Source organism: Pyrgilauda ruficollis, unplaced genomic scaffold (assembly GCF_017590135.1).
Source record: "Pyrgilauda ruficollis isolate IOZ18807 unplaced genomic scaffold, ASM1759013v1 scaffold71, whole genome shotgun sequence".
NCBI lineage: Eukaryota > Metazoa > Chordata > Aves > Passeriformes > Passeridae > Pyrgilauda > Pyrgilauda ruficollis.
Window position 1 is genome coordinate 3,418,596 of NW_024528933.1, and position 15,985 is coordinate 3,434,580.

A 15,985-nucleotide genomic window follows, 5' to 3' on the forward strand; every position below is an offset into this window, starting at 1 on the left:
AACCATTTGCATTTTTCTGTTTGCCCAGGATCAAGGAGGCTTTGGAATTGCCATTAGTGAAGAAGACACAGCTAATGGAGTAGTTATTAAAAGCTTAACAGATCATGGTGCAGCTGCAAAGGTGTGAGAACGTTTAAAATCTGATTAGAGTATGAAGAATGTTTTTTGGAGTAGCATCCATAGTTCATATTTTTTATTTTATGTTTTTTCAGGATGGACGTATCAAAGTTGGAGATGTGATTCTGGCAGTGGATGATGAAATTGTTGTGGGATATCCTGTAGAAAAGGTGCTTCTGAAGTGTCAGGAATGTTGTAGAAAGCATACTGCTTAACGTAGGAGGTGGTTGTGTTTTAAGCTAGTGAGATTTCTCATAACTATTTAATTTGCAAACCTGGCTAAAAAATCCAAAGATCTGCAGGCACAAGAAAACCACTGCAAAATAAGCTAAAGTGTAGTAAATTTATAGCTCAACTGTTATTTTACATTAATGCACTACATGAATCCTCCTATCTCTGCTTCAAATGTGATTTTATTTTCCCTGTGGCTCAGACCTGATGACTGAGAGATGCTTAGTAGTGTGATAAAGCCATGAACTATTGCTCAATAATGAGTCTTCATGGCTAGTCCACTTTAAAGGTGCTAGAACCAGTAAAACTAATATGTGTAAATTTGCATGAGTGAGTTGTATCAGTGGTAAATCAAGTAATAAACTGTGCTTATCCATGGGAACTGTCTGTACTAACAGTCTCATTATATTCCAAGCATAGTATTTCAAACCTTTGGAGAAAAATATATCCATTCCTAAATAACAAGATTTATTTCTAGCTTCTAGCTCTGCAAACTCAATTTGGGTTCTGTAGTAAATCAAGGAAGCTGTTTTTCTAGCACCTACCTTGCTACCAAGAAGTGATTCTTCAGGCATGAGTAGATTACTTTCTGTTTGTTAAAGGGCAATTAGGAGATCATCAATTTTACTCTTTGATGTGCTGCTATCTCTGAAGCAGTAAATAAGTAAGAGATAGTGAAGTTCTCTGTAAGGAGGTAGGGGTAGGTAAGCTTTGTAAGAACACAGATTAAGTAATTTCTGAAAATATCTCTACTGAAATGTAAAGTCAGAAGGATTTGGAGTCTGTTCTGTAAGATGGCAATTGATTTTGAGGGGTTTTCAGTATCTCTTTGAACTAGATTTTGTACTACACCTTGGTGTCTGTCTCTCCTTTCCATGGTTCAGGTAGTATTTTCAAGTTTTTCTTCCAGAATGAAAGTTGCACATTTCTCTAGTTCGCTAGATATTTTTACATTGACTTCTGTGAGAACAGAACTGGGCTCCACCCAGCATTAAAAGGCTATACAATAAAAAAAAAAAAATTAAAATTGCTGTACAATATGGTATTTTGTCTAGAGAAGCCATTGGAAGACTGCCATATTCTCATTTTGACAAAGTTTCATGGAAAAAATTTTCTTAGGAAAAACATCAATATTTGTGTTTGTTCCTTATGAGATAACCTGCAAGATTGTAGCATGTAGCTCCCGTTTGCAGAGCTGTTATTCTGCTTTATTTTTGGTTTGCAACTGAACAATCCAGTTACAATTTTCATAGGTTTTTCTCTTTATCATTCAGTTTATTAGTCTCCTGAAGACATCCAAATCTGTGGTGAGGCTTACAATCAACCCAGCAGAGACAGGTAATCTGACTACAGCACCAGCCCTTCCCAGCACTGTCCCAGCAGAGAAGAGGCATATACAACCACCAGCAGCTGTCCCCACTTCCAGCTCACCAGAACCAGAAGCAGTCAAAAGTAATGTTTTCCTTGTGTGTCAGTATTCACTGGGGTTGTAACCACTGGGGTTGTAACATGAAAACAAAGACCCAGCTTGTAAGTTTTCCCTTTTTGTATGCACTGAGCTGTCTTCTGCATTTTCTAATATTTCCAGATTACATATTCATGTATGTATAAATAAAGCATTGTGCCCCCATGCTGAAGACCTACCTCTTGGCTTCCTGTTGTAGAGGAGGGAGGATAAAAGGATTTTCTCCTTCATCTCAGACATGAAGCAGGTGCCTCTGTCATGGTTGTCTAGAACTAAGTGAGGCATTCCTTTAGGTTAGGGAGAAAAGTTACATCATTTTTTGTGGAAAAAGAGGATGGTTTAGAATGTCTTGCTGTTTATGACTAGCCACATTTGGCTCTTTTCCATCAGAGAGGAGAGTCAAGATGTTTCTGATGGATGATAGTCATTGGTTAAGCAAGACACTTCTAAGTTAATAATAACTCAAGTAATGCAATATCATAAGTTCTATCCTAAATAGAGTATGTTGTCTACAGTATCTGCTTTTGCTGTCCAGACTATAAACCTGGTTCATGATGGCATAAAAACTACAGGAGGCATGGCAAATAAAACTGTAGGATAGTACTTCTCTGAGGAGGAGGGAGAAATCGCAGCATCATTGTCTGTGGATCAGCTGTTCAGTTACTGCTGTACAGCTGTCAGTGAACTCTGAAAAATTCTATTTTAAAGTCACTTTCCTAATACTGAACTCTGTTACTGTAAACCAGGATGTTTCATTGTTGTTCTAGACACAAGCAGGTCTTCAACTCCAGCCATGTTAACCTCCGACCCAGCTACTTGTCCCATCATTCCTGGATGTGAAACAACCATTGATATCTCCAAAGGGCGGACTGGTCTTGGTCTGAGCATTGTTGGAGGAGCAGACACTTTGCTGGTTGGTTGGAAGAAATTTATGTGTCACTCACGTGAAGTAACAATAATGAAAATAAAGTCTGAAAGAAGAGATTTGTCATTTGTTTCTAAAGCATTTATAGAAAGACGCAAAAGAAACAAAAATGAGAAGAAAGCTCTTCCTAAAATTAAAAGTATAAATGAGCTTTGTAAATATTTTGGTAATTTTTTCATTGTGCATCTGACTTTCATTCCATCTGACTTTTCACTGATGAATTGTAGTAGTAATTTGCAGTTACTTTTTGTTCAAAATGGTGCCTGTTCTTTCAGCATGCAATTTTGATGTTGTTTTTGTTTACAGGGAGCAATCATTATCCATGAGGTATATGAAGAAGGAGCAGCATCTAAAGATGGACGACTGTGGGCTGGTGATCAGATACTAGAGGCATGGTGATTTCTTTGGTTGTTTTAGTTTTCAGTGCTGGCTAAGCCTTTTGTATTTGTCTGCTGGAAGGTGCTGCGCAATTTACCATTGTACACTTTCATTTCAGGTGAACGGAATTGACCTCAGGAATGCCACACATGATGAGGCCATTAATGTCCTCCGTCAGACACCCCAAAAAGTTCGTCTGACTGTGTACAGAGATGAAGCCCAGTACAAGGAGGAAGACATGTATGATGTGCTGAATATAGAGCTCCAGAAGAAGCCTGGTAAAGGCCTTGGGCTGAGTATTGTTGGGAAAAGGTATGTAATGTACCTGGAGATTCAGTGTCTGAAACTTGCTTACCACGTTTCTTTGTGGTCTGGTGCTCAGATCCTGTGGGCTTGAAGGCCACACATCTGATTTTTGTGCTTAAGCTAACCAGTCTTCCCTGGAGGAACTAAGCCAGTGTTATTCAACAGAAAAATGAGACAATGTTTGTTTGTGTTCCCAATAACAAGCCATAAACATGACTGTCAAACAATACTTTAATGTAAAATTCATGTATGTATTTGCAGAAATGACACCGGTGTATTTGTGTCAGACATCGTCAAAGGAGGAATAGCAGATACAGATGGGAGATTGATGCAAGGAGACCAGATATTGACAGTGAATGGAGAAGATGTCCGAAATGCTAACCAAGAGGCTGTTGCAGCTTTGCTAAAGGTATTGGGAAAAAAGATGGATAAGAATGAAAAATTGAGATCCAGATTTTTTTGAAAGCTTTAACTTTATTCAAACTGAGATCAGACTGTTACTGAGGTGTCAGTGAGATGACTTGGGGATCCAAATTTAAGCTTCCTGAAATCTAGAGCACTCAGATTTTGATACTTTGCCTGATAAAACTGGGAGTAGTGGTGGTGCAGAAAGCTGTATATTTATGAACATAGGGCTTATAGATGACTGTTATAGAATACCATTACCTAGAACAACTGAAAACTTAACACTGTATTTTGTCGAACACACTGATAGCTGGTAAACTGTTTTGCATTTTCAGAAAGATAAGCAGAACTTCAACGATGGAGAATTCAGCAGAGTGGTTGTGCTAAAAATGACTGCTTTCATAGTTTGTTTACAAGGGCCTGTAGTGACAGGAGAAGAAGATATGGTTTAAAACCAAAAGAGTAAGTTTAATTAGTTGTTAGGCAGAAATTCTTTAATGTGAGGATGGTGAGGCCCTGGAATAGGATGCCCAGAGAAGGTGTGGATGCCCTGTCCGGAAGCGTACAATCGAGGGTTTTTACTCAGAGCCCCAGGTTGAGTAACCAGGTCTGCTATGAGACATTAATCTTTTTTTTTTTATTGTGTACATCTTGTGCCACCCTACATCCATTAAAATCTACAATGTGTTTTTCAGTGACCAAGCATTTGGTATAAGAAACTGCTTTCTCAGACTTTGCTGAAGTAACTACCTGCAGCTCTTAGAGCCAACCTATTCTTGATAATTTTTTTTTCTGATGTCCTTCCCCTATTTGCAAATCAGAATAAAGTCAGATTTACAATATTTCCTGTAGTTTGCCAAGAATTCCTGCTGCTTAACCACCTTGTCTGTTTTTCAGTCCAGAGTTTTGAGACATGCTGCATGGTAAAAATTCCACTGAGTCAGCATTTTCAATGGAAAACTGTTTCACTGGAAAAAAATTAACAGATGTTACTTATAGCTGTCTCTTGTATACATAGGCACATGGTCATGCTTCTTAACACTCACAGTCAAAGGTATATTTTTCCAGATCTTGAACAGGTCCTTGAGTTTTTGGATTTATTGGGAAGCACGGGTCCTAGGGGAGATCAGTGGTCAGAAAGAGGACTTCTGTATTTTCAATCTGTGCCCATTAGTGAGAATGCCAGAACAGGATCTATGTTGTGACACTGAACTTAATTAGTATACTCTTCTTTGGTTATAGTATTTCTCCCATCTTACGTGACAGTTTTTAAGTTTTATTTAAGAACACAGCATTTCTTCTTCATATGCTCTACCTCTGCTCTGAATAAAAATGCCTTTTCTTGTGGGAAATTTCTTTCATTTTGACAAGCATTTTGGAGTATCTAATTGACTGCACTTACCATTCATATATTCAAGTTTTAAGTACTTCGTCATTGCTCAGTAGTACTTGTGGTTAATTGTCATAGCCCTGAGAAATAGGCTTTTAAAATACCTTAGACATGTTATTGTTAATAATTGTTTTCTTCATGTAGTATAAGTGGAATAAAACATGGTCACTCACATGTAGGCAGTCACTGTTTCCTGTTCATGTATCCATTCGGTTTTCATTCATGAGAGTAGGATCTAGAGTGAATTGTCTTGAACTGCCTAAAATGTATTTTGCTGGAAAATTATTTTATAGTCTTTGGAAAATTCCTGTGTATTTAAAGTAGAATGAGACAAGTCGAATGTGTCATCGGTCTGAGAATTCTGTCTGTTCTCGCAGTGTTTCTTTGGAAGTATCCCCTAAAGTATGTGAAAAGACCATCAGTTTTTCCCCTCACTAAACTTAACTGGATCTATCAAATAGGAGAATTTAGAGAGAGAAAAGTGCAGTAAAACTAAATGGGAATTGATTTATTCACGAGACCCACTGGAAAGTATTACCTCCTACTTTCACACATAATTTTAAAATCTCATTTGTGGGTTTGTGTATTTGAGGATGTGGTAATTTTAGGTACATATTTCCTCAGTTTTCCACTTTGAATAAGAGTTGTCCATATGGTTTAATATGGCTAAATTCATACAAGCAGAGAAGAATGGTTTTGCCTGAGCTTTGATCAAGTCTGTTCCAGGGCATTGAGAAGTCAACATTATTTATAAAATAAAAAGTGATTTAGTAATAAATCTTTTTTAGTGTCATTCCTAAGAGAATAGCAACAGGATATGAGGTATTGAAACTTTGTTTGAATGGATATGTCTGGTTGGTTTTGAAATATTGACCTATTACTATGGATTTTTCTGACAAATGCATGAATCTCTTTTAGGATAATCAAGTTAAAACATGACAAATAAAGGCAACCTCATGTATTATTAAATTATTTGGATGCAGAAGTTTCCGCTGACAACTTTCCAGTGAAAGAAAAAAAATCAAAATAACAACAAAACTGAAATTTCTGTATTATACATCGCAGATCAATGTCTTTTCTTGACACGACTTTTACTATGTTGAAAGTCTAATTTTCTTAGCCTTGTGGTAATAACTTTTCTGCTTTTTCAAAATAATGTCTTGATTTTTAAATATATAATTGCAGCATGAATTTTCTCGAGACATGCATTTTATGTAGACATGTGAATACTCAATAGATTAGTTAAAATCTTAAAGGCTACTGAAAGGACTTTCCAATGTGCAGTCAGTCCACATTACCCAGCTTATTGCTGAGAGTCAGGTGCAGAAAGTTCACTTAAACTATAGATGTTTAGGAAATTTTCTGCACAAAAATTCTTAGTTTTATTGGTGTCTATCCAGAGTAACAGATAATTTCAAAAGTTTGAGAGAGATTAGTAACTTTCAGTTTCATTACCATGTTCTTAGTCATATTAAGATAAATAATGATTAAGACTTTGATGTGTTACACTGGTTTTAGCTTTTATTGTAAAAATTGTATGTTGACATTGCAGTTCAGAGGCTATTCCTTATTAATTGCAATGTAATAGAATTATTCCTCTTGTGTGATTTTCGTGTGTGCATTGTAATACTGATGAATCCAGTATTAAAAAAGTATCCTGCTTAGTACTGAGTACCTTGGTGTGCTTTGTGTGTGTCACGGGTCCTGCTATGAGCTCTATCTGCAAAGTGCTCATTTCAGGATTGTTAGTCCATGGGGTTTTTTTCCGTCTGTCCATGTGTTTTTTTTTCTTCTTCCACTTTCTAGAAAGTCACTTAAATATTGTAGTTTTTAGTCTTGTAGGCAGAAGAGATATGTTACAAGTAACTTTTCTTTAGTGTTCCTTAGGTACTGTAAGGCTAGAGGTTGGAAGAATAAAAGCTGGGCCATTTCACTCTGAAAGGAGAACATCCCAGAGCAGCCAGGTATGTAACTATAAAACTGGTTAGTTTAGGAGAAATAAATAATGAAAGCAAATAGAAAAATCTATTTTATAATGGCAATATTTTTCACATGCCTGATCCAAGATGGAAAAAATTTGCAGATCTTCAGTAGCCATTTTATATGCTCTGTTTAGCAAATTGTTCTTCTATAGACAGGATCCAGCCAAAAATATAAGCCAGAAATGACTTTGCTCCAGGCTCCAGCTTGGAAGCATAGAGAACTCCAATTCTCATCAATACCAGAAGTTAGAGTCAACTTTAAACCTCATAGTTACTGTCAGAATAGTTGGCATGCAGTGGAGTATTGCTTTGGTAAGCTTAGGGAATTTCTCTATTCCTTGCATGTCCTTACTGTCAACTTGTTAGGCAGAAGCAGGAAACCTGTGCTCTTTCCATCAGACTTCTCTTATTTATTTTATTGTTGGTCTGAGGGTGAATTGTTACAACCTCAAATAAATTTCTGTATTTGAAAGCATCTTCCATGGCATAGCAGCTTGCACTGTGATTCTGTCCAGTAGGAGCTACAGTTCTGAAGGCTCACAAATTACCTTAGTAACTTTGGTTGTGAACTGAGGATAAAAATTATCAAGTATTAAATATAAATAGTTTTAAGACATTATTGGAATTCAAGTGAGCAATTTAAGACTAGAAAAGACTGACATTTTAGGCTCTCTTCAGAATTAGTGTTTCTAAACAGTGTGAAAACGTGCATACTCTGGCTGGTCTTACTCTAAGATGAAGTTCACACTGTTGAAGAGTGTGTCACAGTCAGTGGACTATGCTCACAAGGATCCATGTTGTTCCTTTGCTTGCCCTTCAAGTATAGTGAAAATATTCCTGGAAATTGTGCAGGTCAAGTTGAATGGAGACTCTAATCTTAGTTGTAGCCTGAACATTTGAGAGCCCACATGAGGACGTACTGATACCTGTCTTTTGTATTCTGTCCTTATTGTGGTACTTGTAGCTAACTTGCATTAGAAGATCTTTAGAGGGTGATAGAAGGTGCAAATACCAGGTCCTTGTTGGCCCTCAGAAGAAGCACTTGAAAGCTTTGCATGGGATTGTAGAAGTACAATTTCTGTTGGTCTAATGATGCTTCAAAAAACAGCTATCTACAGTGACCAAAAATTTTGTGGAGTTCTCTGATTCAGTTTTAACTGGGTACAGAAAAAATAAAATACTGCAGAAAAGAAAACTAATACAGCGAGTTACAGTTTTACTTTTAGTAACTGGGTCAGCGAAACTCCTCTCTAATCCCACTCTAACGTTGTGTGTAGGTCAGTGAAGGAAGTGGCAGTCTCTCATCGTTCAGTTTCCCAGTTTCTGGGTCCAGTGCATCTGAGGTCTTTGAAAGTGGCCTAAAGAAGCATACCAGTAAGTTGGAGAAATTTTGGTGCTTTCAGTATTTTATACATGTGATCTGGTAGCTGAGATCTTTCTGTTAAATAGTCTAACTATGTGACGTAGGCCTCAAAGTAATTCCTTAGTCAGTAAAATGCTGTATAAATGATTACTGCGCAGTACATCACATATATGTTATAGTAGCCTTTTATAAAAGAAACTGGCAGCTTGTTATGTAAGCAGTTTAGATACTGACAATCTAAGTTGAGCCATAATTTTTTATTTAATTTAAATACATCATATGACAAGCTGTCTAACTCATAGAAATCCAGATACATGTGGAATAGCTGTCTCATACTTAAATTTAGAACAAAGTTATTTATGATCAAAGTATTGCTAGAAAATAATGGTTTTTTTCTCTTCCATTTGAGTTTAGCAGTCTTATTCCAAAAGTTATTTAAATTGAGAAAATGGTTGATTCTTTCACCTATTCTAGAATTATTTCAATCCGATTATTTTAGTGATAGCCACTATCAAAATCAGATTAAAATGTATATAACAAACAAGCAGAAAGTTAGAATCATCATAGTAATTTGGATGACTTTATTGAAAAAGTTTTCTCAGAATGCCAGTTTAACTTTTTTTTTTTTTTTCATTTATCTTAATTCATTTGACAGCAGCTTCTGAAATACAGGGACTAAGAACAGTTGAAATAAAAAAGGTAAGTTGTAGCATGCAATGGCATATATCAGGAATAGGTTTTGTAGATGTTTCCAATAGGTATCTTTACAGAATGAAAGAAGTCTAGGGCTATTCATTGTTTTAGGAAAGGAACAGGAAATTAATTTGTTTCTCTTTTCAGTTTGAGACTGTACGATTTGCACTGCCTATATTTTTATGTAAAGTAGTGTGACTTATGCTATTATGTTTTGTGAATCATGTTGAAAGTAAAAGAAGAAAGAGATACTGGGACCTAGTTTTATTGTTACCAGATTGAGTTAAATGCATACTCTGTTGTGGTAAAGTCAGGGGTATTGTACCAAAGTTAGAAGGCTGTTTTTTGGTATTTGACATTTTTCTTCACACGTATCTTTAATGAGTAGGTTCTTGCATGATAGCTGCCAGGTTTTCAAGTGTGAATTCAGTCACCTTCATTATGCATGTGAGCTTAGCCACAAACTGCATCTTATTTTCCAAAATATTTATATTTGTTTCTTTTTTCTTGGCATCTAGTTCACTTGATTACACGGATTGTATTCAGCCATTCTTTTAACAGTAGAATCTGCAAATAGCAGTTTGCAGTAGCAGTTTTTACAGGGAGGTATTTGGGTGTGGTGCAGTGGTAAGCAGCTGGTTTTGCTTTTCAACATTTGGGCACTAGGGGGAGCAAAAAGATTAATTCTAGTCTTAAGGAGATTCATAACAGCATATTCATATAGACTGTACTAAGGACAGCAATCCCATCTCATTGGTTTTCCTTGCACAGACCTCTGTGCTGACATTAAGAGTCAGGTGCTGAATTCTGTAATTATTTAGTTTGGTTAAGATAAAACACACAACTAAATCAGCAAATTTTCTCCTACCACTGAGAAGAAAAACCATCCATGCTGGTCTTTCTGCTTTCTTGAGCTGATGCAGAGCATATAAGCTTAAAAACTGGCTTGACACAGGAATTCTGATCTTCATAAAATAGGGGGTTTAGCCATCTTTTGAGATAAGCTACAGTTCTCTGTGTTTTTCTTTCCAGAAAAATCTAATCTTTTTTTCGTTACTATAACAGAATCCTACAGATTCACTAGGAGTGAGCATTGCTGGAGGTGTAGGAAGTCCTCTTGGAGATGTTCCTATATTTATTGCCATGATGCACCCGAATGGAGTTGCAGCTCAGACTCAGAAATTAAGAGTAAGTTAATTGTTAAGAAGGCTGTAAAGATGGGGTGGGTAATGTGATTACTCTAGACAGACAGTAAACCAGCAGTTCAGTGCAACGGTCATAAGTGCTTCTGGCTGTGGAAAGAATTCTTGCTGTTTGGATTGATGAGAAAGGTACTCACATTGGTAGCATGGGAAAGTGTAATTGCTGACATGTTCTAACTTAAGAAAGGAGGTCCTAAAGCAGTCGTGGATCTTAGAGTTAGTCAGCTTGTGAAAATTAAAAGCATAGAAAGTGGTTCAGAAGGATGCATTCTATAAACAAGTGCCACTGCGGAGTGTAGTGGTCATTCCTACAAATGTAGGTGTGCAGTCTGTTTTATCACTCATCTTTCCTATGCTTAGGATAGAGAGTACATTTTAGGCTCTGAGTTAGAGAGGGAGATTTTATCTGAAGCTGTACTTAAGTGTATGCTGTATCCAGTCTGCATCAAAGGTGGTTGAATTTGACTCAGGTTTCTTGGAAAATGTTATTTCAAGATGAAGTCAAACAGAATCTCTGATTATAATTTGCTACATCAGTCTGCCTGTCTTCAGGTGACATGCAAAATGCATCTCTGGTTTTTAACATGTATTTCTAGAGTTTTAGGATCAGTTCTGTAAAGCATCAGTATTTTTTACACTGATTACACTAAACCAGTGTCATTTGCTAATTCTGATGCTGAAATACCTGCCTTCATACTGGGCCGTTTCGAAGTTCTGCTATTGTTGAAAGTGACAAATAAATCTATGTAACTAAGTTAGATTTTCTACATTTTCTTCTGTAGGTTGGGGACAGGATTGTTAGCATCTGTGGAACACCTACCGAGGGCATGACTCATTCCCAAGCTGTTAATATCTTAAAAAATGCTTCAGGCACTATTGAGTTGCAGGTAAAAAAATCCTCAGTGACATTTTGAATATTTTCTGAATACTGTTTTGCCAGCTGCTACATTGAGCTATTTTAGTGTCAGCATTCTTATGTCACTGATTTCCAACCTCTGTTCCTAGGTTGTAGCTGGGGGAGAAGTGAGTGTCATAACTGGTCAGCAGCAGGATCCACCTACGCCCAGTCTTTCATTTGCTGGACTAACTTCAACTGGCATTTTTCAGGATGATTTAGGGTAACTATAGAATGTACAGTGTCTGTAGCCAGTTACTTTGGATGATAATCAACATATAAACCTTAAAAATTCTAGCAAATAATGGATGACATTTTTGGCTTAATCATGATTAACATATTTGCTGTACATGTGACCTGTGGGCCACAGGCCCTCTTCTGTGTTTTTCATAATGCAATTTGCTGTGCTGCATTTTTTTTTACTCTCTGTAGGCTTGTTTTGTGATCTGATTTCTTCTACAGCCTCTACTGTTTCACGGAGATTGAGTAGCTAGGATTAATTGATACACCCAGAAATTCTCTTTCCACTGTTGTATCTGTGTTTCTGTAGTGTGCTCTCTAGTGCTGGGCAATCAGCCGTGCCAGATGTTTCTGGTATACAGGGTATACTGCTTCTGGTATTCTGCAAGGTGCATTATGTAAACAAGTTTTGTGTCAAACTCTGTCATAAATCTGAGGCATTTTTTCTTTTAGGAAAGGGGAAAGAGAAGACGTATTCTTTAACCACACATACTTACTTTGAAAAGTAGAATTCCAAAATTTCTTACTATCAAAGTACATGTGGGGAAATACGCTTATAAATGATCTGTATAACAAACACATATATACAAATACAGAGTCATCTATTAGGAGAGAAGCAATTAAACCTTAATAGCATAAACTATTTGAGCTAATTTTAGCTATTACAGGATTTTTAAAGTAGATATTAGGGAATCTGGAGATACTGACAATGCCTCTCTAGTTCACTAGTAAGCACTGTTTGTGGCACATAGCAGCTATAACTACGCCCTGAGCTCTGTATTTGAAATAGCTATTTTTGTATAATAATATGGGCATTAGGTAGTTTAGAGAGTTTTGCATTAACAGAAATAGCTACTATAAGTACAAATACTTTTGTTCTTTATAACAAAAGTATTTGTAGTCATAGTGGAAAGAGAAATGTACTGGTTAGCTTAAGAGGAATAATGTTTTTTTGTTGAATATTCTGTGTGTTAAATCTGAAGTTCAGACAAAATACTCTTTTCACTTTTCTTAGACCTCCTCAGTACAAGACCATTACTCTGGACAGAGGACCAGACGGCCTTGGCTTTAGTATTGTAGGTGGTTATGGCAGTCCCCATGGAGACTTACCTATTTATGTGAAGACAGTGTTTGCAAAGGTAGGTGGAAATATGTCCAGTCAATCCATTTATTAGTTCACTGTAGTTATTGTTCTAAATCTTGGCCTGGGTTTGCAGTCAAAAGAATGTTGCAGCTTCTCACGGCTTTTCCTTTTTAGTGCAAAGGCTGATCAAAATGTGCTTGCAGCACTTGAAGGCTGTAATTTTCAAAAGATTGAGAATTTCCAAATATACATGATTCAGCCTATTGGCAGAGTCTTGTCCACCTCTCGAGACTGGAATTGTGTAATACGTAGAAAAAAAGCTCCCTTGCCTTATATTTAGAGTGTGTTTACTTCAGGTAGTAGAGGGAAATGTTTTATTGAGCTCAGACTGGACCTTCAGAGAAATTCAGATGCTGACCTGGATTTGATAATTTGGATGGCTCTAGGAAACAACAGAGACTCAGAGAAAACTGGAATCATGAATGCTAAATTTTTAAGGTATATCAAAGTATAAAGCTGTCTTTTACACCACTTGGTGAAAAGTTCTGCAGGTCTTGAAAATGTTACTTTTATAATACTAGGTTTAAATCTTACACTAGCTGGAAAAACAGGGTTAAGGGAACCAAGCATGTAGTTCCAATTTCTAGATGTGGACTTAGACAAGGCAGGGCGCACTGCGAAATTAGCAGTCTTCTCAACAATTGGCTCTATCTGTATCCCTGAACACCAAAAATGTTGTAAGAGATTTTCTTTTCAGGACTGTGTGTCAGGGAGAAAAAGAAATGTGTGAGTCTGCAGTTACTTGTTTTATCATTCCAGGGTGCAGCAGCAGAAGATGGACGCCTCAAGAGGGGGGATCAAATCATTGCTGTGAATGGGCAGAGTTTAGAAGGGGTGACCCACGAGGAAGCAGTTGCTATTCTGAAAAGGACAAAAGGAACAGTCACTTTGACTGTGTTGTCATGAACTGGCTGCCTGACAGGCTAGGGTCAATAAGACAATATTGTTTACTTTCCACGTAGTAAAGAGAATGGAAATGTTTTTGTAGTCTTCTTGCTCTTTCAGCTTCACAGAACTGTGTTACAACACTGAAGAAAAGTAACATTTAACCATATTTTTGTATATATTAGAAGTACTTCTTTTCCTGTCAAACCCTGGGATGAAGTTATGTTGACAATGGAAACACATGGATATTTTTCCTATTAGTAAGTCACCGTGAAAAAAAATGTTGTCATTAATGTATGTCATAACCACATAAGAAAACTGAAAATGTTTTTGGAAGAGACTTTGCATATTTGAATAATGTTAGAAAAAGGATAAATTCACCAAGTCAGCATGGAGGTTGCTGGGGTAGCAGTAGTCAGAAAACAGGAATAAGGTTATTGAAGAAATAAAATATTACTAAAACAGAGATTTGGGAGATAAGGGGAAATGTATGTAATCTGGAGGCAGATGGTTAATAGACTAGATGGTTCTTTGGAACTAGATGATTTCTAAGGTTCCTTTCAACCCAGACTGTTCAATGACCATATTATTTCACAATGCTCTATAGAAGGAACTAGTTTGGCAACTTGGGTGGATTTTTTTTTTCCTGGCTTTTTGTGTGTTTAAATTTTTCTAAGTCATGGTGTAGCTGAAAAAAAAAAAAAAAAAAAAAAAAGCACTGTGTTTCACTTGGCTTAGGTTTGAGGATTTCATTATTTTGGCAGCAGCGGGGTGTGTTGGTGATGGTGGTTTTGGTTTTTGTTTGTTTGTTTTGTTTGGGTTTTGTGGAACTTGTGCTCAGGGCTGAAAAATCCATTACTAGTGGAAGCTATTCCTGGTGATTGAGAATGCCTAGCAACTGCAGTATTAGAAGAACTAGACTTTTAAAATAGGAATATTTTATAGTCCTTATGGGTGAAAACAACTTTTCTAATATGAAGTGTCTGTAAGCAAAGGTTGTCCTCTTCCAACTACAGGATCGGTGCAGACATTTCTGCAAGCTGCTTGCTTCAGAGCCATGAACAAACCTCTCAGAGCAGCTCTGCTTAGCTGACAGCAAATACCTGGATATTGCCAGTGTGGAAGGAGTTGACATTAATGGTGTTGCTGCCATTATCACTAGCAGCAAAGGTAGAGTCCTCCTTGAACTGAGGAGGGATACCAACCAGGAGTTATGGGTTGAGGATGGGTGAAGACCTGAAAATGCCTCACAGTGGAGGTGAGTAGTAAGGCAGTAGTGAGGGTTTGTATCAGTAATAAGGAAGAGAGGAGCTTTGACAGCTGCAACTATTATTTTGGGGATATTAATTTTAGAGGCACAAATAAAAGCATCTAGAAAGTACAATGCAAATGTGGAGCTTTCTTTGATCAGCAGTGTGGTCAATAAATGCATCACTTTATCATTATTTAAACTTCATCTAAAAACTGCACTCAATGAAACACTTAGCTGATTGTAACCTGCCTGCCTTTGCCTGCCATGCTCTTAGGAATCTGGCAGATAAAGCATGCTTTTCTCATGATTTATTTTCCTGCAGAAAAATTTAGCTGAGTCTTTTGAGAGAGGAACATACCAGTCAAACTGGCAGCAGGATGCTTTCTGTTAATTAGCAAGAATGGAATTTTAGCAAGAAGGCCACTATCTCAACTATCACTTACGAGAAATATGAACTGAAAATGCAGGCAATGGTCAGGCCATTATTAGGGGATAATACAAAAGTCTAGCATTCATTTTAGAGGGTCACAAAAGCAGTATTAGGAGTGTCTGTCAAATAGTATTAACAAATTGTTAGCTATGTGTAAGTGTAACAAAAAAACCCACTCTTTGTCTTTTTAACTGTTCTAGAAGTTACATTGTGGTAGGCTAAACTGCAATAAACTAGATGGTACCATTGCTGGATGCTGCTGTTATGGAATTGCTTTTGTACTTATTCCTTGCATAGAGTGAGAAATGCCTACATTAGAGTATGTAAAGTCACTTTAAATACTATCTATATTTGTAACAGAAGTAGTGTACAGCTATTTTATTACTGCTGTTGTGTCACAATGGGGGATTTAAATTAATAAATTTCAAACTGTCATGATGAAGTGAAGTTCTGGGTGTGTTACTAGTTGCTTGCATTATTCATTCTGTTGCAAAAGATTAATTCAAAACAATTTAATAGTTATAAAAGACATTACTCTTGATGTAAACTTTAAAGCATCTGCTAAAAATTGATTTTTTGAAAGATGTTATCTTCACTTGCAAATTCTTAGTAAATTAATGAAACTGTGAAGCTGTCTTGCTTTTTTGTAACCGAGCGTTAATGACTGTTAAAAAATCATTCC

General features: G+C 36.7%; 1 protein-coding gene across 15 annotated transcripts in view; it reads left to right on the forward strand.

Annotated features, from left to right (window-relative positions):
* The window catches only part of MPDZ (multiple PDZ domain crumbs cell polarity complex component), a 93,689-nt gene extending 77,941 nt beyond the window's left edge, over positions 1-15,748 (forward strand). For 13 of the 15 annotated variants that reach the window (XM_041485530.1, XM_041485535.1, XM_041485534.1 and 10 more), the window contains 15 exons: positions 29-121; positions 213-287; positions 1,623-1,800; positions 2,581-2,726; positions 3,045-3,128; positions 3,235-3,428; positions 3,684-3,831; positions 7,095-7,181; positions 8,477-8,573; positions 9,218-9,261; positions 10,321-10,443; positions 11,240-11,344; positions 11,463-11,575; positions 12,608-12,731; positions 13,496-15,748. In XM_041485530.1, coding sequence (XP_041341464.1) covers positions 29-121; positions 213-287; positions 1,623-1,800; positions 2,581-2,726; positions 3,045-3,128; positions 3,235-3,428; positions 3,684-3,831; positions 7,095-7,181; positions 8,477-8,573; positions 9,218-9,261; positions 10,321-10,443; positions 11,240-11,344; positions 11,463-11,575; positions 12,608-12,731; positions 13,496-13,642 — 1,758 coding nt within the window. In that variant the 3' untranslated portion in view covers positions 13,643-15,748. Of the gene's footprint in view, positions 1-28; positions 122-212; positions 288-1,622; positions 1,801-2,580; positions 2,727-3,044; positions 3,134-3,234; positions 3,429-3,683; positions 3,832-7,094; positions 7,182-8,476; positions 8,574-9,217; positions 9,262-10,320; positions 10,444-11,239; positions 11,345-11,462; positions 11,576-12,607; positions 12,732-13,495 lie in introns of those variants that run through there. The other 2 variants (XM_041485532.1, XM_041485544.1) reach the window with 2 other exon arrangements.
* The last annotated feature ends 237 nt before the right edge of the window (positions 15,749-15,985 follow it).